This window comes from Salvelinus fontinalis, chromosome 28 (assembly GCF_029448725.1).
Source record: "Salvelinus fontinalis isolate EN_2023a chromosome 28, ASM2944872v1, whole genome shotgun sequence".
NCBI classification, from domain to species: domain Eukaryota; kingdom Metazoa; phylum Chordata; class Actinopteri; order Salmoniformes; family Salmonidae; genus Salvelinus; species Salvelinus fontinalis.
The window spans coordinates 3409151-3436998 of NC_074692.1; the positions used below are offsets into that span (position 1 = coordinate 3409151).

A 27848-nucleotide genomic window follows, 5' to 3' on the forward strand; every position below is an offset into this window, starting at 1 on the left:
CATTTCACTGTAAGGTCTACACCTGTTGTATTTGGCGCATGTGACAAATACAATTTGATTTGTATATTTCCGTGCAATAACCCCATTAGCCCTTGCACTCTGGCAAAGGGGTAAAGTGTACAAAACCTAGACCACTCTGTTCATAACATATTCTAGTTTTGGGAACAGAAACATTTATTGAGATCAAATGTTTCATCGATGAGAAAATGTGCAAAATGTCAGCCAAAATCCATCTTCTCTCACTGCCATATTTGGTAGTGAGAAGAAACGCTAAGCGGATGCTTCACATTTATACATCTGGTGAAATGTCTGTCTCATTGTTCTATCTGTGATAACGCATTTTCTATTTGTGGTTAGCTTACAAGAAGTAACATCAAATATTTAGATAGACCTCAGTCTTTCGTTTCCAATGGGAACAAAGAGTCATAGTGGGCAGAACAAGTGACTAGGGGGCCAGAGCCAAGCACGAGCTAGCGAGATCCTATTGGTGCATTCACTAAATATCTGAATATTTTCGCCTACTCTGTGAAGTGCGCCTGTGCAATAACTCAAACCTCCTTTGCGCTCCTTCTAAACAACTCAATTTTTTAAAACTTTTGCAAAGGTTAAAGTTTACAAACCTTAGTCCACTCTTATAACAGATTCTCGTTTTGGAAACAGAAAACAGTATTGAGATCAAATGTTTAATCGATGAGAAGATTTGCAGAATGTCGGCCAAAATCGATCTCGTTCAATCTTCTCCTACTGCCCGCCAGTGGGCTTCCTCTCACTACCATGTTTGTTAGTGAGTGGAAACACCAAGCGGATGCTTCACATTGAAACATCCAGTGAAATATCTGTCTCATTGTTCTATCTGTGGTAACATGGTGCCGGAAGTGTAAAGCCGGTCTCGGCTTTAGTGTCTTTTTTTCTTACTATTGGTCCAGTCCTGAGTTATCTTGTCCAATAGATAGCGTTTTTATAGTCTTTCGCCGCAGTGTGAGTTCGCGGGAAAATAAGATAGCTAGGTTTTGTAGCTATAGTTTTAACTTGTATATCTAAATTAATGAACGTATTTTTGAATGTTTTATTGGTGAGTTTATCGTTAGATATTTTGAGTACATTTAAACTGTTGAGATCGGCTTTCAAACGAGTAACACGTGACTGGCTTGCTAGTTAACGATATTCATACAATTCATGGTAATCGTAGCTAGCCAGCTTTCGATAGCCAGAATAAGGAATATTTTGTACGGAGACAAAGAGCTCACCTCTCTTGCGTGCTAGTTGTGTAACGTTCAATACTGGCCGTTTGAAAATGAGTTTATTTAATTTAGAGCGGTTTCGTTTTGACAAGAATAAACCGACATCAAACCAGGACAAATACAGCGGTTCCGTAAGTCCAGAGTCGGAAAAGGAGAATAAACCAGGTATGATTTGCTTGATGACTGTAGCCACTAGCCAGCCATTATTAATGTAACGTTAGCTAACTCCCACCCCTGTAACAAAGGTTTTTATAACGCATAGTTATATCTGTGGGGATAATCTTTGCTGATACTGACTGTTGCCATCTAGCTAGCTAACGTTAGGTAGCTAACGTTGGCTGTTTGACAGGTGACAGCCATTGGCTTGCTTGGTAGCCTTAATAGCCAACAACACTAGTTAGCCAGCCAGCTAGCTAGCGTTATCAGTGGCTTTCTCTGGGGCGCCAGTTAACATTAACGTTAGCTAGATAGATGGCTACCGTTAGCTAATTAAACGATGTTTTTGGTTGGGAACGGGTAGCTAACAACAACAGCATACCTAGGCTATGGGCCTCGTTTTAAACCTATCAGTCCCGAGACTCAAGCAAAAATCGGCTTTTCATGTATCTTACTTCCATGTATCTGCATATCCAGCCTTAGATGTATCCTCACACTGAAGTGTTTTACCATTTTATTTTCAGGAAAACGAAGGCTACCATTAGAACACAAAACCATTGTACATAAACGGTTGCGTTCATGAGTTTTATTGACAAATGTCAATAAAAAAAAGGTCTGCCAAAGCAAAAACCGAAAGAATTTATATGAATGCAGACATTTTTGCTCACTGGGAAATGAATATCCAACTAGTCAGTGACAACTGTTTAGAGTTTGTGACCTCAACTATGTGAGCTTTTTACAGGTATTATAGACCTGCCATTTTCTATGATAAAGACATGTATGTTTTTAAATTCCCGACCCCGGGCCCCTTCAGTATCCGCCCTTGTCTCAGACACTGCACTAGCTCAGCCCCCAATAATCACACAGACTAATGGTTGGTATCTACAGATGCTGAAGAAAAACAAATCCAATGGTACGGCCCAGAAGTCTGTAGCTCAAACACAAAGTGCTTTTAAGAGGTTAGATTTCCAAAACGCACTAAGTGGGGTAATAAAATGATTGCTAAACTGTCTTTGCCCATATTTCTATGGCACATACAGCCCAAGTAACAACACCTGTATCCAACCTTGGAAAACCTGGGCGAGGAGTAGTATTTGAAGATGTCATCAGTGACTCTGACGATTTGGCAAGTGACTCGAGAAGTGATAAATTAACAAAAAGGGTGACGTAAGTAGAGCTGAAATATCTAGACTTAAATATTCCCCTTGACTTCCTTCAAGGTATAGCGAATTCCATATAGTGTAGCCTAAAATGCCAGTCTAATCTTGTAGTTCTTTCTATTTCAGTGAACCTGTGAAGGAATCACTGAAACGAGAGGTAAGAGAGATGACTGAGACATCTAAGGAAGACAAAATAAACAAGGAGCTGGAAGAGAGACTGGCCAAACTGCAGGAAATCTTCCCTCAAAGAGATGGGAAGGAGCTGCTGGAGGTAATGTCATAGTCACTTTTATTTCACAAGCTATAGTATAGTCTCTCAAAGATGGCTGCTGCTCAGTCTCTGTGGATACACATAGCTATATGTTCAACTTTGCTTTATTTTCAGGTGATTAAAAGCACAAGCACTTTGGATGGTGCCGTAGCCTCATGCCTGATATTTGGTGACAAAGGTATCTTTCATTTACTAACATCATAGACCGCAGGTTGCAGCCTGTCCCTACTGCACCCCCAAGCACAGCTTGACCAGTGTTTTCCATGGTTATGCCATGTTTTCTTCCGCTAATGACAACATAGCCTAGACCTCATTGTAATGATGGTTATCGGGCTTTGTCTGCCATTGGTAAAACATGAAGAAGGGGGAAAAAAATGGACCAAACCAGAAGTTGGCTTGGGCATCTGGCATGTGTATCTCCTCACACATTGACACAATTGTTTGTCCAGACTCAACGCGAAAGAGGAAACAGGATGGCTCCAGCAGTTCCCAAGACAGCGACGTGGTTCAGCAGCCCAGTAAGAAGAGGAGATCGTCTCTGGTAAGACTGGGACTAGCAACCAAACGGGCCGAAATGGGGATGGACTAACCTCGAACTTGACCATTTTAAGAAAGGCGTGTTTTTTTGTATCAAAAACATTTTGCTACGGTGTGCACTAGTAAAAACACCCCAGGCAGGCATTGTGTTGTTGCATCTTCTTGACAATATTAACCTTCACCGCGGTCTGATCCTCCAGACTGAAGAGTCTGAGGAGGGAGCAGAGCCCAGCTGGGAGAGACAGGAGGCCATGGTGAGGAAGCTGCAGAGGAAGTTCCCCGACCAGGATAAGGAGGTGAGGGGGACTGTTTTCAGACGTTGACACGGCAACCACATACACCTCGGTAGAGGACATGATCATGACACTCCAGGTGAGAGAATCCATATCTTAATGAAGAGTGTTTTATTCTACCCCGTCTGTCACTCTATAGGAACTGAGGTCCGTGCTCCAGGAACATGAGTGGAACGTGGACGACGCCCTGGAGGTGCTGCGCATGTTCTCGGACCCAGGTGAGATGACACTGTCCTCGCCCAGTTGAAACATCACTGATAATGTGCTGCTACAACCACTATATACTATATTTATTTGTACTGTACTCGTTATATTCATCAATTTGCCATTTTTACTGATTCTTCTGCTGAAGATGAAGACTCTGGTGCACCTGAAGTATCCAGCTCCCCTGATGTCAAGCAAAAGGAACTGAATGCCAAGAGTAATGCCAAACCAAGCAAAGCGAAGAGTGATGCCAAGCCGAACAGAGACCGTTGGGAGTCTAAGGATAGCAAGGAGGAGGCCAGGCGAAGCAATGCTTCTGTTCTGAAATGGATGTTCAAGAAACCTGCACCTGAATCTAGGTCTAACGCCTCGTCCTCTTCGACTTCTACCAGCCAGAAGCTCTCCAACGGGACCAGCGTGGCTAAGAAGGAGGCGTCGGAGAGGAGGAGGATGGCTCGCGCCTCCTACGAAAGGGCCAGCAGCTCGGAGGATGAGGATACGGAGGGGGCCAGCAGTGAGTTTGAGGGCGAGGACGACGAGCTAGATTTTGTGGCGGAGGACGAGGGCGCATCCACGCTCAAAAGCCAGATCCTGAGCTTCTTCCAGGAGGCCTCGCTGGATGAGCTGTCTCTCATCGCCGGCTGCTCGTTGAAGAAGGCCCAGAAGATAGTGGAGCTACGGCCCTTTGCTGTTTGGCAGGACCTGGTGAGTAAGAGAAACTTACCCATACGAAGAATGTATGCATGCATGACTAAGTCACTTTGTATAAAAGAGTCTGCTAAATGGCATAACGTCATATATTATGTAAGAGAGCAATCTCAGATGTGTCACTGCCAGCTGCGTTGCACAATGGGTCTGCTCCTCCACAAGGTAAACCCAGCAGGTTAGAACAAGATGAGGTTCTTTTAAACATGGAAACTGCAGGGAGGAATGAAGGGACAACAGGTGCTAGTTGATTTTGAAGAGTGTCGGTGCCTTGAAGGGTACGTTCAGAGAGTGTGTGTGTGTTACTTTCACTGCGGATGGGATGCGTTACACCCTCAGTTTTTTAAAGGGAATATATGAGAACTTCAATTATAGAGATGCTAAAGATAGTCTATCAAATTTAAAGTGTTGAGTGACCACACAAATCCACCTCACCCCCCCCCCTCTCTCTCTGAGACGTTTTTTCTCTCCATTAACATTAACACTGAAAATAACTGTAGTCTATATCTTCTCACTCTAAATATGTTAGTAAAATATCACAGCTTGGTATCTTTCTGGTCACGCTCCCCTATAATAGCGTGGTAGAAATGTTACCTACTGGAATAAAGCGCTAGTTAGATTTTTGGTCCAAAACACCCCAGCAGCCATCTGGAGCCGCATGGCCTGTTATGAGCAGAACTCTTTGGTTGCGTCCCAAATGGCACCCTTTTCCCTATATAGTGCACTACTTTTGACCAGGACCCATATGGTTCAAGTGAAAAATCTTGCACTATATTTTTTATTTAACTAGACAAGTCAGTTAAGAACAAATTCTTATTCACAATGACGGCCTACACCGGCCAAACCCGGACAACGCTGAGCCAATTGTGCGTCACCCTATGGGACTCCCAATCACGGCCGGATGTGACGCAGCCTGGATTTGAACCAGGGACTGCAGTGACGCCTGTTGCACTGAGATGCAGTGCCTTAGACCGCTGTGCCACTCAGAGCCTATATAGGGAATAGTATGCCATTTTCCACCGCTTATCCATTGCAAGAGTGTCATTACAGAGTAAACGACACTCTCATTCCTTCAAGTGCTGAATACAGCCGACATCTTACTAATGTGTATTGATTTCATGTTGAAGAAGTTTATTTATCCTATGCCAGTGGTTCCCAAACTTTTTATAGACCTGTATCCCTTCAAACATTCAACCTCCAGCTGCGTACCCCCTCTAGCACCAGGGTCAGCGCACTCTCAAATGTTGTTTTTTGCCATCATTGTAAGCCTGCCACACACACACTATACGATACATTTATTAAACATAAGGATGAGTGAGTGTTTGTCACAACCCGGCTCGTGGGAAATGACAAATAGCTCTTCTAGGACCTGGGCACAAATAATAATAATCAATAATTTTGCTCTTTATTTAGCCATCTTACATATAAAAACGTATTTGTTCATCAAAAATTGTGAATAACTCACCACAGGTTAATGAGAAGAGTGTGCTTGAAAGGATGCACATAACTCTGCAATGTCATGTTGTATTGGAGAGTCTCAGTCTTAAATGATTTTACACACAGTCTGCCTGTATTTAGTTTTCATGCTAGTGAGGGCCGAGAATCCACTTTCACATAGGTATGTGGTTGCAAAGTGCATTAGTGTCTTAACAGTGAGATTTTCCAAGGCTGGATACTCTGAGCGCAGCCATATTCAGATCTGACAGTTGCTTCTGATTAAATTCAATTTTCACAGAACCGCTTGTTGCAATTTTGATGAGGTTCTCCTGTTCAGAAATCGGTAAGTGGACTGGAGACAGTGCATGAAAGGGATAACGAATCCAGTTGTTTGTGTTGTCCGTTTCGGGGACAGTACCTGCGTAATTGCGCACACAGCTCACTCGTGTGCTTCGCTGTAGCACATTTGACATTGTCTGTAAGCATACAATGATGGAAAGACCTGTGTGTTGTCCTTGTTAATGCAGACAGAGAAGAGAACTTCTTAATCATAGCCTCAATTTTGTCCCGCACATTGAATATAGTTGCGGAGAGTCCCTGTAATCCTAGATTCAGATCATTCAGGTGAGGAAAAAACATCACCCAGATAGGCCAGTCGTGTGAGAAACTCGTCATCGTGCAAGTGGTCAGACAAGTGAAAAATTATGGTCAGTAAAGAACTTTAAGCTCGTCTCTCAAAAAGAACGTGGCAATACTTTGCCCCTTGATAACCAGCTCACTTCTGTGCATGGTAAGAGCGTTACATAGTCGCTGCCCATATCATTGCATAATGCAGAAAATACACGAGAGTTCAGGGGCCTTGCTTTTACAAAGTTAACCATTTTTACTGTAGTGTCCAAAATGTCTTTCAAGCTGTCAGGCTTTCCCTTGGCAGCAAGAGCCTCTCGGTGGATGCTGCAGTGTACCCAAGTGGCTTCAGGATCAACTGCTTGCACGCGCGTTACCACTCCACTATGTCTCCCTGTCATGGCTTTTGCTCCATCAGTACAGATACCATCACATCTTGACCATCAGAGTCCATTTCATGTCACAAAGCTGTCCAGTACTTTAAAAGTATCCTCTCATGTTGTCCTGGTTTCCAGTGGTTTGCAGAAGAGGATGTCTTCCTTAATTGACCCCCCATAAACGTAACGGACATATACCAGGAGCTGTGCCAGGCCCGCCTTGTCTGACTCATCCAGCTGTAACGCATAGAATTCACAGGCTTGTATGCGAGGCAGTAATTGTTTCAAAACATCTCCTGCCATGTCACTGATGCGTCGTGAACCATTGTTGTTTGATGAAGTCACTGTCTGTATAGTTGTTTTTTGTCCTTTCCCCCCAAGTCCTTCACAATAGTATGGGGCTTGCCTGTCCTAGCCACTCGGTAGCTCACCATCTAAGACTCTTCTAGCCCCTTCTTATTAATGGTATATGTTGCTTTTATACGTCTTATTACTCGACTTATTACTTATTTTTCAAATTGACATGTTTTAATTTCTGACGAAAGACTCATCGAGTTGTGAGAGTACTTTTGCACATATAACACACTGGCTGAGGAAAGGCACTACTCCCAATATAAGTGAATGCTTAATTAATGTAGTTTTCATCATATTTGAGCCTTTCCGATGGCCCAACGTCCCTGTCTGTTCGGTGCTTTCCCGGGTAAGGAGGCAGTAGCTCGTCGGCTGCAACAGATTCACAACTGTCAGTGTCCATGCTAGCTGGGCTAACAACAAATGTAGAAATTCTGATGCTAGATTTTTATGTGGAAGCCGAACAACTTGTGTCGTCGACAGGTGCAGGTGTAGTACTGCTGGTTGGAGCAGTACTACCAGTAGAGCTGGTATGTGTCTCTCTGGACACTGGCCTTGCTTTTTTCAAACCATTTATACATTTTCAAGAAAACGGTAGTGGAATTCCCGTGAGAAATTAACAGTTAATGTGATTGGATGTTAATTATTTGACTAGGCTTCCTGTATTTGACATTGTGTTATTTCGCTGAGTACTAGATGGTTGAATTTTATTTTTGGCAGTGAAACGAGGCTACTCAGGCGAGGGGGAAAAAACATCACCCAAATGTATAGCGCCTGTTGGAAAATCTAAATGTAGTGTTTGAAAATGTGAATCGCATTTTTATTTGGCGTACCCTCGACGGCATTGCGCGTACCCCAGTCGTACCCCAGTCGCCCTATGCCATGTAGTGTTTCTTTCATGGGGGGTACAAATCTGTCAAACGTGAGATGTTTAGACATATTGGGACCATATCAGGACACCTTCGAGAAGTGATCCTTCTTCCACTTGTTTAATAACAAAACATGCTCAACTCCATTACTGTGTAATTACAATTCCATTATCCAAGTAGGCTAAATTACCATGGAGCCACATGCTAATACAATGCTTCAACTAGAATAATATGGTTACTACACAGGTATACAAACGTAACTAAAAGTGTGTTACTGCAAATGCATATTTTCCACAAACCCAAATGTCAACATTTTAAGTGTGGTAGTCTTAGACCTACCCTCTATCCTCGTTTTCACATGAATTATGTCCATGACATAAACATCAGCAGCCTGGGTCCGTATTCAAAGATTTTTCTACCATTTGAAATCCTTGAGTGGGATTATTTGAGAACATAGCCCACTAGACAAATCATTACAAACAGTAGCCAGCCAGGTAGAACAGTTACACAATTTAGAAATAGAGATAAAATGAATCCCTTACCTTTGATCTTCATATGGTTGCACTCAGCAGACATTAATTTACTCAATAAATGTTCCTTTTGTTCGATAGTCTCTTTATACCCAAAACCTCCGTTTTGTTTGCGCGTTTTCTTCAGTAATCCACAGGCTCAAACGCAGTCAAAACAGAAAGATAAAAAAATCCAAATTGTATCCGTGAAGTTCATAGAAACATGTCAAACAATGTTTATATTCAAACCTCAGGTTGTTTTTATCCTCAATAATCGATAATATTTCAACCGGACAATAACGTCGTCAATTTAAAGGGTAAACAAGAAACGCACTTTCTCGGTCTGGCGCAGGAAAAAGCTCTGACACGGCAGGGTCCACTCATTCAGACTGCTCTTACTTCTTCATTTTTCAGAATACAAGCCCGAAACAATTTCTGAAGACTGTTGACATCTAGTGGAAGGCATAGAAACTGCAATTTGAGTCCTAAGTCAATGGATACTGTATTGGCATTGAATAGAAAACTACAAAACCAACAAAAGAAACTGCTTCCTGAATGGATTTTTCTCAGGTTTTCGCCTGCCAAATCAGTTCTGTTATACTCACAGACACTATTTTAACAGTTTTGCAAACTTTAGAGTGTTTTCTATCCAAATCTACCAGTTATATGGATATCATATATTCTGGGCCCGAGATGCAGGCAGTTTAATTTGGGCATGCATTTCAGCCAAAATTCCGAATGCCTAGAGAAGTTAATGAAATGTGTTTTTGTTTATTAGGCTACTGTGCAGTCTACAATACATACTGTAGTAAACATGGGAAAGTGCCTAATTCCTTACATAAGGGAGAGCAGGCCATGTCTGTACTACAGAATGCGGGGCATGCTGGAGACCGGTGTTATATCATAGTTGTGATGTCTTCACTATTATTCTACAATGTAGAAAATAGTAAAAATAAATAAAGATCCTGGAATGAGTAGGTGTGTCCAAACTTTTGACTGGTACTTAATTAATTTGATTAATGGTGTTTCTATTCCATGAAAAACCCTCTGAGTTTCCGTTAGGATGGAACAGAAAATATGGCGCTGTACAACGTGACGCTCGTAAATCCAGAGCATTGTCAGTTTGTAAATTCAGACCGTTTCGTTCCCGGAGCGCGCACTGGAATAATCAAGTCGATAAATGTTGGGTAGTTAGCCTATAGTTAATATACTGGCAAGTTAGTAGTTATACATCAAACGTTAGGTAGCTAGCTAGCATACCGGTACATACTGCTGTAATGATATGCTATGTAGTTCTTAAGGACAGAATAGCTAACAAACTGTTAGCCAACATAACGTGTAAGGTAACTTATTTGAAAAGTCATTACTTTATTACACTGAGTAGCAAGATACCCCTTGGTTCACACCTAGTTTGGCAATTAGACAGTTCTTTAGTAAAGGTTGAATAGTCTATTGTTCAGCTATTAGCCCCCCTCCCCAACTTGCAAGAAATTGTTGTTGTTCCCATCTCGTTCCTTTCCCTCTCCCACACATCATCATTCTGCGCCTGAGTGGCTCGCTTGTGGGTGTGCTGGTAGGATATGGCAGCAGCATCGGTTGTGCGTCAAGAATTCTGCATACAGTAGCACGTTTGTATGAAGGTGTGGTTATTCACAGGCAAATTGTTATATGCTATGGAGGTACATTTGTGCCTTTTTTGTTGAGAGCAAAACTTTTTAAAAACATTTTCAATCGAAAATAATTGTTCCGAAAGCAACTTTTTCCCGACACAAAGGAAGTCATAGCGGACACCTACGAAGAAGGACTGTGTGATGATGGCATCTCAGGTAAGCGGCACTGGGCGTTCTTCCGTTCAACTTTTACATAGCTAGTAGTTAGCTCCTACGATTCAGTGTCAGTTCATACCGTAGAATGATAAATCATGCCATTATTATTCTCAAGCTAACCAAAAGAGATTAGCGTTTTCGCCGTTTTCAGTTCAATTAATCTACCTTTCTTTCATGGCAACTCATAAGCAGGCCATGTCATATTTGTTTCATAGTCGATATATAATAATATTTCATGACAGTGTAACGGTTAGCTTCTTTTTTCTTTCTTTTTTACAGAAGGCTGAAAACACAATGTCTGTCACAAAGAGTTAGGGAGTCTTTGCAGCATGTAGATGGTGCAGGTATCATTGCATATTCCCATCACCTAATGAACAACCACAATACCAGTCTGGTGTTAAGCTTTCTGTGCTGTATTGACGTATCCTGAAAATGACATCTGCTGCTTTAGATTGAATGGTCATATCTACAAAAAATAAGCTATTTTCTTTACTTTCAGAGAGCGAGCTGATCAAGGGGTCGAAAATGTAGATATTGCCAGATGATCACTGTCCGAGGAACAGGCCGTGGAAGCTTTATTGCTGGCAAAAGTGTCCATAACCAGAGGTAATTAAACAGTTCTGTGTTCTTTTTCTCCCTCCATCTCTGCCTGTCTTGTTGTACATGGAACCTGTCTCACATGCATTCATTAAAAACCCTTAAGATGTCAGCTGCTAATTTTCAGATTTACACCACATAAACACAGCCATTTTCACGGGACTATCTGTTGCTATCTGTTGCTGCCAAGTCATGGTCCCGTGTGGCTCAGTTGGTAGAGCATGGCGCTTGCAACGCCAGGGTTGTGGGTTCAATTCCCACGGGGGGACCAGGATGAATATGTATGAACTTTCCAATTTGTAAGTCGCTCTGGATAAGAGCGTCTGCTAAATGACTTAAATGTAAATGTAATGATTTCCCTGGGGGTTAGCCTTGCAATAACCAAGTGGTGAGACACATAGCCCTCTATATTTTAAATGTTTCAGGTACACTCCGATAGGTGTCTGCATCACATACAGAATCTTCTGTTGTTTGTCCTCATGTCTGTTTTTCAGCATAAAGTACTCTGTAGCCATTTAGTGTTGACACCAGGTGAGACCACACACACACACAATAACAGTCTCTCTCCTTCACTTCATCCCTCTCCCACGTCTCCCTAAATCCTCTAGGTTATATCAGCTGTGTTGGTGAACCCCTCCCGCATCTGAACTGGTTGACACAGAGGGCACAGCATGATCATAGGTGAGAGGTCACAAGGTCGGGTCAACAGAAAGTATTATTAAAGAGATGCTTTACATTGAAATACAGACAGAGATGTAGTAGTCCCAGAGTTAATGATCCAAGGTCACTTTTGCATTTCACCACCTTATGATGACTGACCGTGTTAGAATAAAAAAAAACAAGGCTTAATCATGCTCTCTCTATCCATCTGTCTCTCGTCTGCAGGTAGGTTTTGATGTGAGAGAGGATGCCAGTCACGTTATCGTCAACTCACCCACTCTTAAGATAACCTTCTGGCCAACTGGGGGCCCAAGGCTGGTTAGGAGACACCGCAATTGTGATGAACTGAGAGAATATTAGGGTAGCACTGTAATTCATTAATCATATGCTGTCTGCCTCTGTTCTTACCTCTTTCCCTTTCTGTCTTCTACACCTCTCTCCCCACCTCGTCTTTCTTCCTCGTTTTATAATGCACACCATATATATGTGCATTGAAGTACAGATTGAACTTGTATTTATAATATTACAATTATCATAATTATAATGCATGTATTATGTATTTATAACACTTGGATAATGAACTTCTTTCAAGCGTCTTTCAACCACTGGTTGAAATTAAGTATCTCATTGAAATACTACCCTGTGTCCTCAGATTAATGCAGATGAAGGGAGTTAGATATGCATAGTTTTTCTGTATATATGAATGAATTACAATTAATTAATTATGAATGAATGACAAATCAGCCTTCACTTAAATCATGTTTCTAGTCTATTGCATAGTTACAATGTGTAATCATTGATGTCCCAGGAGCAGGAGTGGTAAAACACTGTTTAAGTGTATAATTATAATGCATACATGCAGACACAGCATCATTCAAAGAATGGAGTTTGATATGACTGAAAAATGTCTGAGATTCATACCTGAACCGCACCTTTATTTGCCAAGGAAGAGTACATGATCAGTGAATATATTCAATGTACAGGTTACAATGTGGGAATCTCATGCGTGGTAATAACTACAGTACTTGTATATACAGTTGATGTCGGAAGTTTACATCCACCTTCGCCAAATACATTTAAACTCAGTTTTTCACAATTCCTGACATTTAATCTTAGTAAAAAATCCCTGTTTTAGGTCAGTTAGGATCACCACTTTATTTTAAGAATGGGAAATATCAGAATAATTGTAGAGAGAATGATTTATTTCAGCTTTTATTTATTTCATCACATTCCCCGTGGGTCAGAAGTTTACATACACTCAATTAGTATTTGGTAGCATTGCCTTTACATTGTTTAACTTAGGTAAAATGTTTTGGGTAGCCTTCCACAAGCGTCCCACAATAAATTGGGTGAATTTTGGCCCATTCCTCCTGACAGAGCTGGTGTAACTTGATCAGGTTTGTAGGCCTCCTTGCTCGCTTTTGCAGTTCTGCCCACATATTTTCTATAAGATTGAGGTTAGGGCTTTGTGATGGTCACCCCAATACCTTGACTTTGTTGTCCTTTAGCCAATTTGCCACAACTTTGGATGTATGCTTGGGGTCATTGTCCATTTGGAAGACCCATTTGCGACCAAGCTTTAACTTTCTGACTGATGTCTTGATGTTGCTTCAATATATCCATATCATTTTCCTACCTCGTGATGCCATCTATTTTGTGAAGTGCACCAGTCCCTCCTGCAGCAAAGCACCCCCACAACATGATGCTGCCACCCCCGTGCTTCACGGTTGGGATGATGCTCTTCGGCTTGCAAGCCTCCCCCTTTTTCCTCCAAACATAATGATAGTCATTATGGCCAAACGGTTCTATTTTTGTTTCATCAGACCAGAGGACATTTCTCCAAAAAGGATGATCTTTGTCCCCATATGCAGTTGAAAACCGTAGTCTCTTTTTTTGTATGGCTGTTTTGGAGCAGTGGCTTCTTCCTTGCTGAGCGGCCTTTCAAGTTATGTCAATATAGGACTCATTTTACTGTGGATATAGATACTTTTGTACCTGTTTCCTCCAGAATCTTCACAGGGTTCTTTGCTGCTGTTCTGGGATTTATTTGCACGTTTAGCACCAAAGTACATTAATCTCTAGGAGAGAGAACGCGTCTCCTTCCTGAGCGGTATGACGGCTGCGTGGTCGCATGGTGTTTGTACTTGCGTACTATTGTTTGTACAGATGAACGTGGTACCTTCAGGCGTTTGGAAATTGCTCCCAAGGATGAACCAGACTTGTGGTGGTCTACAATTTTCTGAGGTCTTGGCTGATTTCTTTTGATTTTCCCATGATGTCAAGCAAAGAGGCACTGAGTTTGAAGGTAGGCCTTGAAACACATCCACACCTCCAATTGACTCAAATGATGTCAATTAGCCTATCAGAAGCTTCTAAAGCCATGACATTATTTTCTGGCACAGTCAACTTAGTGTATGTAAACTTCTGTCCCACTGGTATTGTGATACAGTGAAATAATCTGTCTGTAAACAATTGTTGGAAAAATTACTTGTGTCATGCATAAAGTAGGTGTCTTAACCGACTTGCCAAAACTATAGTTTGTTAACAAGAAATTTGTGGAGTGGTTGAAAAACGAGTTTTAATGACTCCAACATAAGTGTATGTTAACTTTCGACTTCAACTGTTGGACTTGCATCCTTGGTACAGTAAAGTTATTATATTCTACTCTATCCATAGGCTTCATTAATGCCATTCAGACGTGAAATTGATACAACAACTTTGATAGCTGAGGTTCATAGATTGGTATGAATATTAGATCAGAACCTAATGTTTTAGGGTCCATACATAGATTGACTACATACTGTAGCTAGCTACACATCCGTAGGCATACAGTAATTTTTATCCTCCACTACACAATAAGCAAGTACATAGTTAGCTAGCTATGTTACTTCTGCTGCATTGCAAGGCTAGCTTACACAATTGTACATTCAATTTGCAGTAAATGCTTTAGCTAGCTAGATTCTTTACATCCACTGTTTCACAAGACGACAGCCTGGTTTGCTGTTTTTTTTTAGGAGTCCCTAAAATATTAAACACACGAATTACAAATTCATTATCCTGTCATAATACTAGCTAGCTGACTAATGTTAGCTAGTCAGATAAATCGCTATTTAGCAAGTTTTGTAAATTAACTTCATGACAAAAAAAAGATGCTCAAACTTTGTCTACATTAACTAACATATTCCTCAATTTTACATATTTTGCTTGACGTTATAACTACTTACATTTGGTTCCACGGTAATACTTTTTCAGCCATCTTTGTTGAAGAACGCCACCAGGGACGGGTAGCTCGCGTCAAAATTTGTCATTGGAACCACTCGATATGATTGGTCATATAAAAACCGTGGGACCCAAATGCATAATGAGTGCTCTAACTCCCCCTTCTGGTGGTCTGGAGCAATGAAGCTGAGACGCTGGGTACCTCTAAGTCCCGTGGTGCGAGCTCGCAACTTTTCAATTATTATTACAAAATATTTGATATTTTTTTACTTTGAAGCCTCGTTTTTGCTTTCAGAACAATTATTTTTGATTGAAAATAAAGTTTTGCTCTCGACAAAAAGACAACCATTTGTTGCAAGTTGGGGAGGGGGCTAATAGCTGAACAATAGACTATTCAACCTTTACTAAAGAATAGTCTAATAGCCGAGCTAGGTGTGAAAAAAAACCGTCCTATCGCAGACCAGATTAGCCCTAACGACCAAGGGGGAGTTAAAGCACTGATTATGCTACCAGTCAAAAGTTTGGACACGCCTACTCATTCCAGGATTTTTCTTTATTTTTACTATTTTCTACATTATAGAATAATAGTGAAGACATCACAACTATGAAATAGCACATATGGAGTCAGTTAAGAACAAATTCTTATTTACAAGGACAGCCTACTCATTCCTCCCCGTCAGGGAATTGAACCCCAGTCTCCCACGTACCCTCCTCGTCTCTGGTAATGCCATTATAGAAGACCTTCAAACGCTTCTCAAAGATGCCCTCTGGTGGTCAAACTAGCACTAACTTGCAGTAACAGAAAAAATGGCTGGCAATTAAATGACTTGCCACAGAACGTTGCAGCAGTTCGCAGGGTGTGCCGCAGTATGACGCAACTTTTAAAGGAGGAACCACTGTAGGCCTGATCACCGACAACGATGAGACAGCCTATAGGGAGGAGGTCAGAGACCTGGCAGTGTGGTGCCAGGACAACAACCTCTCGCTCAATGTGAGCAAGGCAAAGGAGCTGATCGTGGACTACAGGAAAAGGCAGGCCGAACAGGCCCCCGTAACATCGACGAGGCTGTAGTGGAGCGGGTCGAGTGTTTCAAGTTCCTTGGTGTCCACATCACCAACGAACTATCATGGTCCAAACACACCAAGACAGTCGTGAAGAGGGCACGACAACACCTTTTCCCCCTCAGGAGACTGAAAATATTTGGCATGGGTCCCCAGATCCTCAAAAAGTTCTACAGCTGCACAATCGAGAGCAAATTGACCGGTTGCATCACCGCCTGGTATGGCAACTGCTCGGCATCTAACCATAAGGCGCTACAGAGGGTAGTGCGTACGGCCCAGTACATCACTGGGGCCAAGCTCCCTGCCGTCCAGGACCTATATACTAGGCGGTGTCAGAGGAAAGCCCAAAAACTTGTTAGAGACTCCAGTCATAGACTATTTTCTCTGCTACAGCACGGCAAGCGGTACCGGAGCGCCAAGTCTAGGACCAAAAGGCTTCTTAACAGCTTCTACCCCCAAGCCATAAGACTGCTGAACAATTAATCAAATGGCCACTGGGCTATTTACACTATGTACCTACATGTACAAATGATCTTGACTAACCTGTACCCCCGCACATGACTCTGTACTCCCTCTATATAGCCTCGTTATTGTTATTTTATTTTGTTTTTATTCTTTTTTTTGTTGAATTTATTTGGTAAATATTTTCTTAACTCTTTCTTGAACTGCATTGTTGTTAAGGGCTTTTAAGGAAGCATTTCACGGTTAGGTCTACACTTGTTGTGTTTGGCGCGTGTGACAAATAAAGTTTGATTTGATTGGTCAAAATATGCGTTTTCAATTGGACACCGTTTGGACACTTATGAAGTGAAAAGCCACAAAGCCCTTTTTAACTTGGAAAGACTCCGCCACCACCAGGTTAGAGATGTGATGATTGTGGCGTGAATTCAGTTGGCCCACTGTACTATAGTCCTCAATCATGACATAGCCACTTATCTGTTAGTCATGGTTTGGCTTTGTTGTAGAACAATACAATTGCCTCACTATCATGTCAGAAGAAAAAGATAAGAGCGATTGACTGGTTGTCGACACCTCTTTGTGTGTCTCTGCCTCTCTTGTCTGTCTCGCTGTGTGTCCGTTTCTCAGGAGGAGGTGTTCCACAAAGAGAACGGCCTGTCTGCAGAGCTGCTGCTGGGCTGCAGGGTGGTGCTGAGGGAGAGAGCTGTGGTCCAGGGCCTCATGTCCAAGTGCCAGACCATCTCGGGCAAGATGGTAAAGGGAGTCACCCAGGTCATAGACAAGGGCATGGGCTCCATGACCCAGCCCTCAGTCCTCAACAGAAAGTAAGTGAGCTCAACTTCCACTGCTGTCCTGGTTCATAGACGATTACATCTAATCTACTATAGGCCGTGTCCCAAATGGCATCCTCTTCCCTATATCGTGCACTACTTGTGACCAGAGCCCTATGGATCCTGGTCAAAAGTAGTGCACTAAATAGACTAGGATATGGTTCCATTTGGGACATATACTTTTATATTCAGACTGGGAGAACAACTCCTCATTGTTGTAACTACTAGATAAATCCAAATGCTAAGTAAATGCCATGGTAATCCAGTTATCCATTTACCATGGCATAATGGATGTATTCTGAAAACGGTTAAACCCCCACGTCTGATATGATTTGTCTAAGAGGAATAAAATAATAAACCTTTTGTTAACCCCATTAAACAACTATCACATCACAGTTAAGTAGGTTGTTATGCCACACTTCTCAGATACTTTTTTTTGCCTCTAAATGTCTTGTTTGGTTTGTCGTTGAAGGTCTTGTATTCTGATTGGTTTGTCTGTAAATGTCTTGCATTGTGATTGGTTGCCATGCAGGTTGCAGTTGAAACCCTACCAGCTGATTGGGCTGAAGTGGCTTCTCCTGCTGCACCAACACAAGCTGAATGGAATCCTGGCTGACGAGATGGTGAGATGGTTTACCCCTTAAGCCTCCTTCACACTGCAGGCCTTAATGCTCAAATATAGATATTTTTTTCAAATCCTTTTTATGTCTACTGACAGCAAGTTACACGTGATCGAATTTGTGTGTTCAGACAGCAGTGATTTGCTGACAAGGCTACACTAGTTGTCATAGTAACGGCGGGTGTGTGTGTGCAGTGGTGTAGGCTTATTGGTGGTGTTTGTGCTTCCTGTCACTCAGAAGTTAGTGAACACTGCTTTGGGGGGGGGGGGGGGTCAGCTTAATATTGCGGAAAGAATGTTGCTTGTAAATGTAAATGTCTGCATTTCCAATCCCCCATATATTTTTTGGGATAAACATATATATCCATACACACATGCATACATATACACATATATACATACACATACCTATATAGACATACATACGTTTTTTAAAGAATATACCTTTATTATTATTCCCCGCAAACCCTACCTCCGATCCCCCAATTGGAGTAAACTAGTAAACTAAACACTTCTGCTTTTACCTTCAATTTATACATCTTATACACATTTTACAGACACAGTCTACTTTACAATAGTTCTCTCTTGTTTGTTCTTAGTCCTTGAACACTGCTTTTTGCAAATGTGACAACAATGCCTGCCGTGGATGTTTCCCAGTTGCTTTGAATGTTCGAAAGCATAGGGTAAGAACACTTTTAAAGACTCAAAGGATCAGACGATCCAACTTTCAAAACAAGTCCTTCTTGGCTAGCCACAGCAGTCAACGAGACGGCTAGGTAGCTGTTTAACTTTCTAGCACCTCCACTAATTAGTTTGTAAACAATTAACAAGCTAGATAGATTTTTTAATTTCACCTTTACTTTATTAAGTCAGTTGTGAACAAATTCTTATTTTACGATGACGGCCTATCCCGTCATTGTAAATTGGGAGTCCCTGATGCAGTACCTTAGACCGCTGCGCCACTCGGGAGCACCACAGCACATGTTCTGTCAACAGAGTAGCTAGCGAGTAACACAATATGCCAAATAACAGTCTTAAAACCACTTGAGGGCAAATAAATCAGATTTGACCATCCAGTCACATGGTTATGAAGGTGGTTTGAAATGTAACTCGAAATATCCGATTCCACGTGCTTTTTGGTTCAGACTGCAGGAAAAGAACAGATTGGAATTAGATATGCAAATCAATAGGATTGGAGTCACTTCCAATTGCCAATGTGATCACTGCTTTAGAGAATACATGATATGTGTCCCAAATGGCACCCTATTCCTTATACACTGAGTGTACAAAACATTAGGAACATATGTTCTTTCCATGACATAGACTGCCCAGGTGAATCTAGGTGCAAGCTATGATCCCGTATTGATGTCATTTGTTAAATCCACTTCAGTCAGTGTAGATGAAGGGGAGGAGACAGGTTCAAGAAGGATTTTTAAGTCTTGAGACAATTGAGACCTGCATTGTGTATTTGTGCCATTCAGAGGGTGAATGGGCAAGACTAAATATTGAATTGCCTTTGAACAGGGTGTGGTAGTAGGTGCCAGGCGCACCGGTTTGTATCAAGAACCGCAATGCTGCTGGGTTTTTCACGCTCAACAGTTTCTCGTGTGTTTCAAGAATTGTCCACCGCCCAAAGGACATCCAGCCAACTTGACACAACTGTGGGAAGCATTGGAGTCAACATGGGCCAGCATCCCTGTGGAACGCTTTCGACACCTTGTAAAGTCCGTGCCCTGACGAATTGAGGTGGTTCTGAGGACAAAATGGGGTGCAAGTCAATATTAGGAAGGTGTTCCTAATATTTTGTACACTCAGTGTATAGTGCACTACTTTTGACCAGAGCCCTTAGCGAATAGGGTGCCATTTGTGTCTTAACCATATATAGTATATATATCTTTTTTAATTCTATGAATTTCCCCCTCCCCGTGTTCTAGAACTGTTACCAACAGAAAACATAATATACTGTGGCAAGATGGTGTAGAAAGGCCTCAACAGGGGTGTATTCACTAGAAAGCAAACGGTCTGAAACAGGGAGGGACTAACCTGAACTTGTCCAATCAGAAACGATTGTTTTTGTTGCAAGACATTTTCCGTTGCAAAACGGTTTGCTACAGTCTACACTTGTGAACAGATAACCGATTTAGATAAGTGAGCGTTTTGAGTAATATTGTGTGTGGGTGTAGCACCTGCAGGTGAATACACACAGACAGAGAGAACTAAAGGAATGGGTGAGAAATATTTATTTTAACATTCAAAAGGGAAAGGGGGGGTGCCTTGTTTGGTTTAAATCAGAGTTTGGAACTTTTTCGGTTCTGTTTCCTGAAACGGGTGCAACCCCTGGCTAAATACTGTTCGATTGCCAGTGTGGGATTGAAGTCCTTATATAAAACCTGGGGCTTCGTGATGCTGTTTTAGACTGATACTTTGAAGTGCAGATGTTGATCTCTGTCCCTCTTTCTCTCGCTCGCGATCTCTCTTAAATCGTCTTTCTTTCTTCTACCCGTCAGGGTTTGGGAAAGACCATCCAAGCCATAGCCTTCCTGGGCAGACTGCACCAGGACGGCATCGACGGCCCCCACCTCATCACAGTGCCCTCCTCCACCCTTGGTAAGGGCTCTACTCACGTCATGCCAGTCACGTTATAACCACTTTAAGCCTGTTTATAACCACTAACAGAACACATGACCTAAGCAAATGATCAGTGTATTATTGGCATGTGTCTGTTTTGTGAAAGACTTGTGACCATTTCACTTAAAACGACCGTTGCCCTTTATAATATCTGTCATGTTTGGCATAATGTTTCGTTTAGGCTGGGTAAATTGGACTGGATTTACTTGGCCTGTATTTTCTCTACAGATAACTGGGTTCGTGAGCTAAAGCTGTGGTGCCCTAGTCTCAAGGTGTTAGTCTACTACGGTGAGTCGTTTTCTCCCTTATCATCCATTCAGGTCCAGGATAATGTGGTAGATTGTTAGCTGTGAGTCTAAGCCGGGTTGTGTTCCCTAGGAACCAAGTGGAAGAAGACGGGCCGAAGCGGGGAGGGACTAACCTGAACTTGTCCAAACAGAACAGAAACACTCTTTTCATGATGAATACTAGGGCTGGGAATTGCCAGGGACCTCACAATATGATATGATCACGACACTTCGGTGCCGATACGATACGTATTGCGATTCTCACGATTCTATGTGTATTGGGAATTCGATGCGGTGATTTTATTTTTGCCATTCGATGTTCCAAACATATTGCTCATCATATGTCTGCTGCAGAGGGACAAGAGAGCCATGAGAAAAGGAGTTTTGGTCAGTCATGAAAATCAAATGGCTGAAAACAAATTGACTCCCTATTTGAAAGAAGATGGAGATCAAGCTATGAAGGAGAAATACAGGTGTTTTGGTGCAGGTGCAACCAACTGGCGCAAAAATAATATTGTGATATTGTCAAGATGATACGATACAATATAGCGTAAAAAATCATATCCCGATATGTAGCTGTACAGATGTCTTGCCCCCATCGCTAATGAATACACCCCCTGTTGTATGTTCAGGCTCTGTGGAGGACCGGCGGTACCTGCGACGTGACATCCTCAGCAATCAGGTGGACTTCAACGTCATCGTGTCCACGTGAGTACACATACACGTACGCACAATATTGTCGAATAGGTTTCAGTCTATTGGTGGCACCACGATGAGCTCTAGTGGAAGGGAAGAGCATTGCGTCCTCTGTACAGCTCCTCCGGGTTGATGTTTCCACTAGGTGCAGATCTAGGATCAGCTTCCCCTCCCCCGATCCTAACCTTAACCATTGGATGGGGAGATGCAGTTGCCCCAAATCAGCGTCTTGGGGAAACGTCACCCTAGAGCCTCGCAGCTGTGGAGGGGGGGGGGGGGGGGGTTTAATGGGCTACGTACGTGTCTGTCTGAACCAGAAAAGCACTTTGTAATGCATTAATGATTGATATTAATGAGCATTACACGCTGTTTGAGGCAGCCGTATGGGAAATGAAGGCACTGCTGAGTCTCCCGGGCTACGTGTCCAAACCTGTGTGTTGACAACACAATGAGTCAATTAGATACATACCGGGAATTCACTGGAACTAAAAGGCCTTGCTTCTTAAATGTGCTGAAGCATTCCCTAGTGTGTGTGTGTGTGTGTGTGTGTGTGTGTGTGCACGCTCGTAGCCCTTCCATTTTGATGTAGGTCTACATACGGAATGAAAGTTCAACTACAAATGCTCATGTTTGGGTGTAATCTCTCTCTGCGCAGCTACAATCTGGCCATCGGCAACGACAGCGACCGCAGTCTCTTCCGCAAGCTCAGACTGAAGTACGCCGTGTTCGACGAGGGCCACATGCTGAAAAACATGAACTCCCTCCGTTACCGCCACCTCATGGCCATCAACGTTAGTTCCCGGCACAACACCTCACACTTCCCCATTGACAAGTGGTAGAAGCAGTTGTAGTGTGCGATAGAGTTGATGTCCCCGTGTCTCCTCTGTCTCTCTGTCCAGCCATCAGTGTCTGTCTGAATCTCTCGGACATTCCTGACTCTGTCTGCCTGGCTCCGTCTCGCTGTCTGTGTTTTCTGACTCCCTGTCTCCGTCTGTCCACGTGTCGCCCCCGTGTCTCTGTCTGTCTACCTGTTTGTCCCTGTGTGTCTCCCTGATTCCCTGTCTGACTACCTGTCTCTGTGTGTCCCCAGGCTGAGCACCGGCTGCTCCTGACCGGCACCCCTCTACAGAACAACCTGCTGGAGCTGATGTCGCTGCTCAACTTCATCATGCCCTCCATGTTCTCCAGCAGCACCACGCAGATAGCCAAGATGTTCTCCATGGTAAGGTCAAGGGTCAAGTTTGGCGTCGAAATATTCTGGTCTCCATCTCTGAGACACTTTGCGAATACAGACCCTGGTACCACTCCCCTCATGTTAAGTGGGACTCTCACAGTAGGATGTGTGTTTTGATGTTTGTGTTGTATTTGTGCGTGGTAGAAATCCCACGAGGAACAGAGTAGTTTTGAGAGGGACCGCATCGCCCAGGCTAAACTCATCATGAAACCTTTCATCCTCAGACGAGTTAAGAGCGAGGTAAGGACACCCCGGAAGTGACTTACACTGAGAAATACTGGATGGTTCACACTGTGATATTTAAAGATGTGCGTGTGTGTGTGTACGCTCGTGTGCGTATGCACTCGTTTGTGTGTGTGTGTCTCTCTCAGGTTCTTAAGCAGCTGCCAGCGAAGGAGGAGAAGCTGGAATTCTGCGCCATGAGCGAGAAGCAGCAGCTGCTTTACCAGAACATGGTGGGCAAGCTCAAGACGTCTGCCATCGGAGAGAGTATGTACTGCACGGAACTGTAGTGTAGGTCCAGGGTGAAGTTGCTCCTAAATGCAGATCTAGGATCAGATTTTACTCTCCCAATCCTAATCTTATCCATTAGCGGGGGAATGTGCTAAACTGACCCAAAATCAGGGTCTAGGGAAATCTTCACCATACTCAGTGTAGTGTTACAGCAGTGGCGTGACAGACGGGTGGTGCATAGCTGGCACAATAAGCGTGTTTGTGTGATCGGCATCTTACACCCTGTGCCCTAATTTCAACTGAACTGTTTTCTCTCTCACCTTCACTCTTGCTCTCTCTCTCTGTCGCATGCTCAACCACTCGCTCACATCATCTCCATCTCTGTGTAGAGAGAGAGCTGTGCAACGTGATGATGCAGTTGAGGAAGATGGCCAACCACCCTCTGCTCCACCGGCAGTACTACACCACAGAGCGACTCGAGGCCATGAGTCACCTCATGCTCAAGGTTGCTGCTTTATTTGCCATTTTGTGTTTGTGTCCCAGTTTTTTTTCTTCTGTCGATTTATATAAATCAAGTAAGTTAATCTCCTAAGAAACGATGTTACCACCCTTATCTCTTCTGTCTTTCTGTCAACCCTCTCTGCCTTTCTTATCTGTCTCTCAATCTGTATATTTTTATTCATCCCCCTCCCCCTAGGAGCCGACCCATTTTGACGCGGACCCGGTGCTGATCCAGGAGGACATGGCGGTGATGTCGGACTTTGAGCTTCACCGGCTGTGCCAGCAGTACTCGTCACTGCACAAATACCAGCTGGACAAAGACCTACTGCTGGACTCTGGGAAGTTTCACCTGCTCCAGACGCTACTGGCCACACTTAAGACCAAGGTAAGGAGAGAGACTAGTTCTTTTATTACTCTGTTTTGAGTGTTTTTTCCTGACTCTTTCGTGGGTTTTGCCTCGTGCCTCCTCGGGCCTGTTCTGGAGGATGTAAATTGTAGTATGGCGTAGAATCGGGGTTACCTCTAGTCATTATGTTTCTATCTGCCATGTTGAGATCGTTTCAGGGGTGTGTTCATTAGTGCACACAGTAGCAAAACACTTATAAAGCATCTTATTTCAGGTTAGTCCCACTTGTTTTGTCCTGTTTTGGTTCCTTGTGAATACACCCGATATGTGATGTGGCTGTGCTGTGCTGTGCTCTGCTCTCTCGGCAGGGAGACCGGGTGGTACTCTTCAGTCAGTTCACCATGATGCTGGACATTGTGGAGATTCTGCTGAAACACCTGGGCCACCGCTACGTCCGACTGGATGGCTCCACACCCATAGCAGACAGGTGAGCTCCAGTTGAATTCGACCTTCTTTCTAACATAATTGTGTGCAGTATTTTTCCCATAGGAAGTGTAACTGGGGACATAGTGCATATAACATTCAAATGAAAAAGCTGTTCACTGGCAAACCTCAGATTGTTGGTGGTATTGTATCTCACTGCAACTAGTGAATCTCCTCCTTCTAGAGTGTCGAGAAAATGCACAAGAGCCACTGTAATCCCTAGACCCGCCTCTGTTTGTTTGGTGCAGAATCGTGCTGATTGACGACTACAACATGGACCCGGAGATCTTTGTGTTCCTGCTGTCGACGCGGGCGGGCGGCCTGGGCATCAACCTGACCTCGGCCAACGTGGTCATCATGCACGACATCGATTGTAACCCCTACAACGACAAGCAGGCAGAGGACCGCTGCCACAGATTGGGCCAGACTAGGTGAGACCGACAGGGAGGGGCCAGACCAGGTAAGACCAGGGGGGTGGTATGGGCTGGGCTAGGTGACATTTGGGCGTTAGGGAGATCTGTAGCGAGAGATGTCTCGCTTACAGAGAAGTCTTTATTAGTAGTGACGAGTTGCCATGTGGTCAGGAAAACCCCTCTGGCCCTAGAGAAGGTACTGTGAGGACAAAATAGGGGGGTCTAGTGATGCTGAGGGAATGGACACTGCTCTGATGAATGACTGAAGGTCCGTGTCTGTCCATCTCCTTCTGCAGGACTGTCCAGGTGATCAAGCTGATCCATAAGGACACCATAGAGGGTGGCATGCTACAGCTGGGCCAGAAGAAGCTCAAACTGGAGCAGGACATGACCGCTGCCGAGGAGGGTAAGGACCTGGGGGACACACAGTCGAGCTTGCCCATGTACACACACACACACAGACATTTCAACATCTTTAATTGTGAGAAAGAGGTGCTCGACCCAAAGCTCAGTGTCCATGGCCCCTCTCTTTTTCACGTAATGCATCAGTAACACACATTGAGAACAGGAGTCATCACGTTATCGTATGTTTGTTTTTTGTTTTTTTCGTGCCCAGGTGATGAGGGCACCGTGTCTGAGGATATGGCCGTCCTCCTCAAGGCATCGCTGGGCCTGTGAGGGTCCGGGAGCTCCCTCCCTGGAGTTTCATTGGGACTCAGCCTGGAGCATCCCACCCCTGATTGACCTGACCTGACTCACTGACTGACCGAACCCTGACATAGGTGGGTCTTTCCCTGCTACTCACTCTGCCCTTGAGACCTGAGACGCAGCTGTGCACTTCCAACAGTCTGCACTGGAGACGATATGGATGTGTTGATGGGATTATTGGCCTTTGCTGTCAGTAGCAGAGATGGTGGGTGTCGTTGAAGGTCAGTGGCGACTCTGCTCTGTGCAGCACCTGGGGTGTATTCACTAGGAACCAAACGGAAGCAAAAGTGCCAAAACGGGGAGGGACTAACCTCAACTTGTCCAATAAATTATCATTTTCATTGCAAGCGGTTTTCTGTTGCAAATTGTTTTGCTATGGTTTGCACTAATGAATACACCCCTACTCTGCTCTGAAACAATGCCAGGGAACAGGCTAAAAGTTTGTCAAAGCAACTCTGTCTGTGCTGCCTTATAGTGATACAATAAAGTCCTGCAGGGGACTACCAGGTGGTGACAGAGCTGCTCTGTTTATGTATCATTGTGATGTGACGTACTATTGTCAAAGCTGTTACTCGTCCGTTTGTATTTTTGATGTCCTTGTTGCAACATCAACAGGGTTTGTCGAAACATGAAATAAAGATGTCAATATTTATTTTCTTTCGTTTTAATGGTTTATTTTAGAAGTACATTTGTCTCCATTTTGTCAGATCTGGACCCATATCCACAGTGTCTGAGTCGAAAATTGGTCATAAGTGCCGAGAATAGACATTTTACTCCTACTCTTATGGGCAAAAATAAAAGCTATGCATGAAGCCTCTTTAGTCATAAGTCATACCCAGTAGGCAGATATTTAGAACGCCTCATGAGCTGAGTTAACCCGTTAAGAGTTAGGAGCAGGTGTCTTGATAATAGAAAAATGCAGCAAGTCAGGGGTCCATGCACCACATGCAATTACTTTGTAGTTGTTCAAATGTTTTGATATTTCTATATGATCAATCCATAAATGATCTAGACCTACATGCATCAGTATCTCTTGTGCCTTTGACAGTGATTTCACTTGATGCCTATTTCACACGGTCTGCTTAAATACTTATAGAGTAGGCTAATAAATAAACATGTTTTTTTAAATATTATTTAATGACCTACGTTATGTTACTTCCAAGTTATCCCTTTGTTTTGCAATATCACATTTGTAAAAAAGGGGGGGAAAGCCTAAATTGGGTATGCCTGTAAGTAGGACAATTGAATGCATCTAGGGCTTATGTTAACTTTGTGTTCGATAAAAAATGATAGACCTTTCAAACGTTCTATGTGACATTATCCGCAAGTCACCTGCGGCCTACTGTTGCCAAAGCGATTTAGATTTGTTAGACGGGAGTGATGAGTGTGTTGATATAAAGCTAATATTGTAGAAATTCTGCTTTTAACAACCATCAGATTTGATTAAAAAAAAAAATTGCATGCCAACATAGTAGGCGATAATTAAGAGAAGGCAAAGTGATTATATAAAATTATAACAAACATTGTACCATTGTCACAATCACCACGGGTGTATGAAGCGAGCTACTGCTTGCAATGCCTCATTGTTGCAAATGATGGGGAATAACCAATCGCAATGTCAATAAGCGTCATCACTATCTTTCCTTTGCTGTACAAACTCGGGATTACCAGGTAAGAAACGTCAACATAGAAATGCTACCCAAAAATTATTTACACAAACTCATTATAAATGACAGTCATCCATGATTTACCGAATTATATTTTGAAAGAGGAAGCATAATTATTTTAAGCATATGTTTTCTTTTCATTCTATCTCCACTGAATGATATAAACTGTAAGGATTTCTTTCCTAATAATAATCTAAAATTAACAAATGTACTGAAAGATCTGTGTGAAAGCCAATTTACAGAGGAGGAACTTCTCTGATTCAGAGGGGTTGGGTTAAATGCGGAAGACCTGTTTCAGTTGAATGTATTCATTTCTTACTTTTTAATGTATTTTCTTAAAACTACATTGCTGGTTAAGGGCTTGTAAGTGAGCATTTCACTGTAAGGTATTTGGTTGTATTCGGTCCATGTAACAAAATTTGA

The 27848-nt window shown here is 43.0% G+C and overlaps 1 protein-coding gene and 1 long non-coding RNA gene across 2 annotated transcripts; both read left to right on the forward strand.

The window, feature by feature from the left end:
* Nucleotides 1-790: 790 nt before the first annotated feature.
* On the forward strand, nt 791-26410 carry LOC129825958 (SWI/SNF-related matrix-associated actin-dependent regulator of chromatin subfamily A containing DEAD/H box 1A-like). Its single transcript, XM_055886135.1, has 23 exons — nt 791-1406; nt 2438-2564; nt 2684-2828; nt 2943-3006; nt 3278-3369; nt 3566-3661; nt 3798-3876; nt 4011-4567; nt 17188-17384; nt 17923-18013; nt 20517-20616; nt 20866-20925; nt 21557-21632; nt 22276-22411; nt 22711-22842; nt 22999-23094; nt 23226-23343; nt 23697-23812; nt 24005-24193; nt 24523-24641; nt 24886-25068; nt 25347-25456; nt 25667-26410. Exons 1-23 carry the CDS (start codon nt 1295-1297, stop codon nt 25726-25728), a joined length of 3057 nt encoding a protein of 1018 aa, XP_055742110.1. The 5' UTR covers nt 791-1294; the 3' UTR covers nt 25729-26410.
* On the forward strand, nt 4578-17181 carry LOC129825960 (uncharacterized). Its single transcript, XR_008754972.1, has 3 exons — nt 4578-11169; nt 11769-11841; nt 12046-17181. It is a non-coding gene; the product is annotated as an uncharacterized LOC129825960 (long non-coding RNA).
* Nucleotides 26411-27848: the final 1438 nt, after the last annotated feature.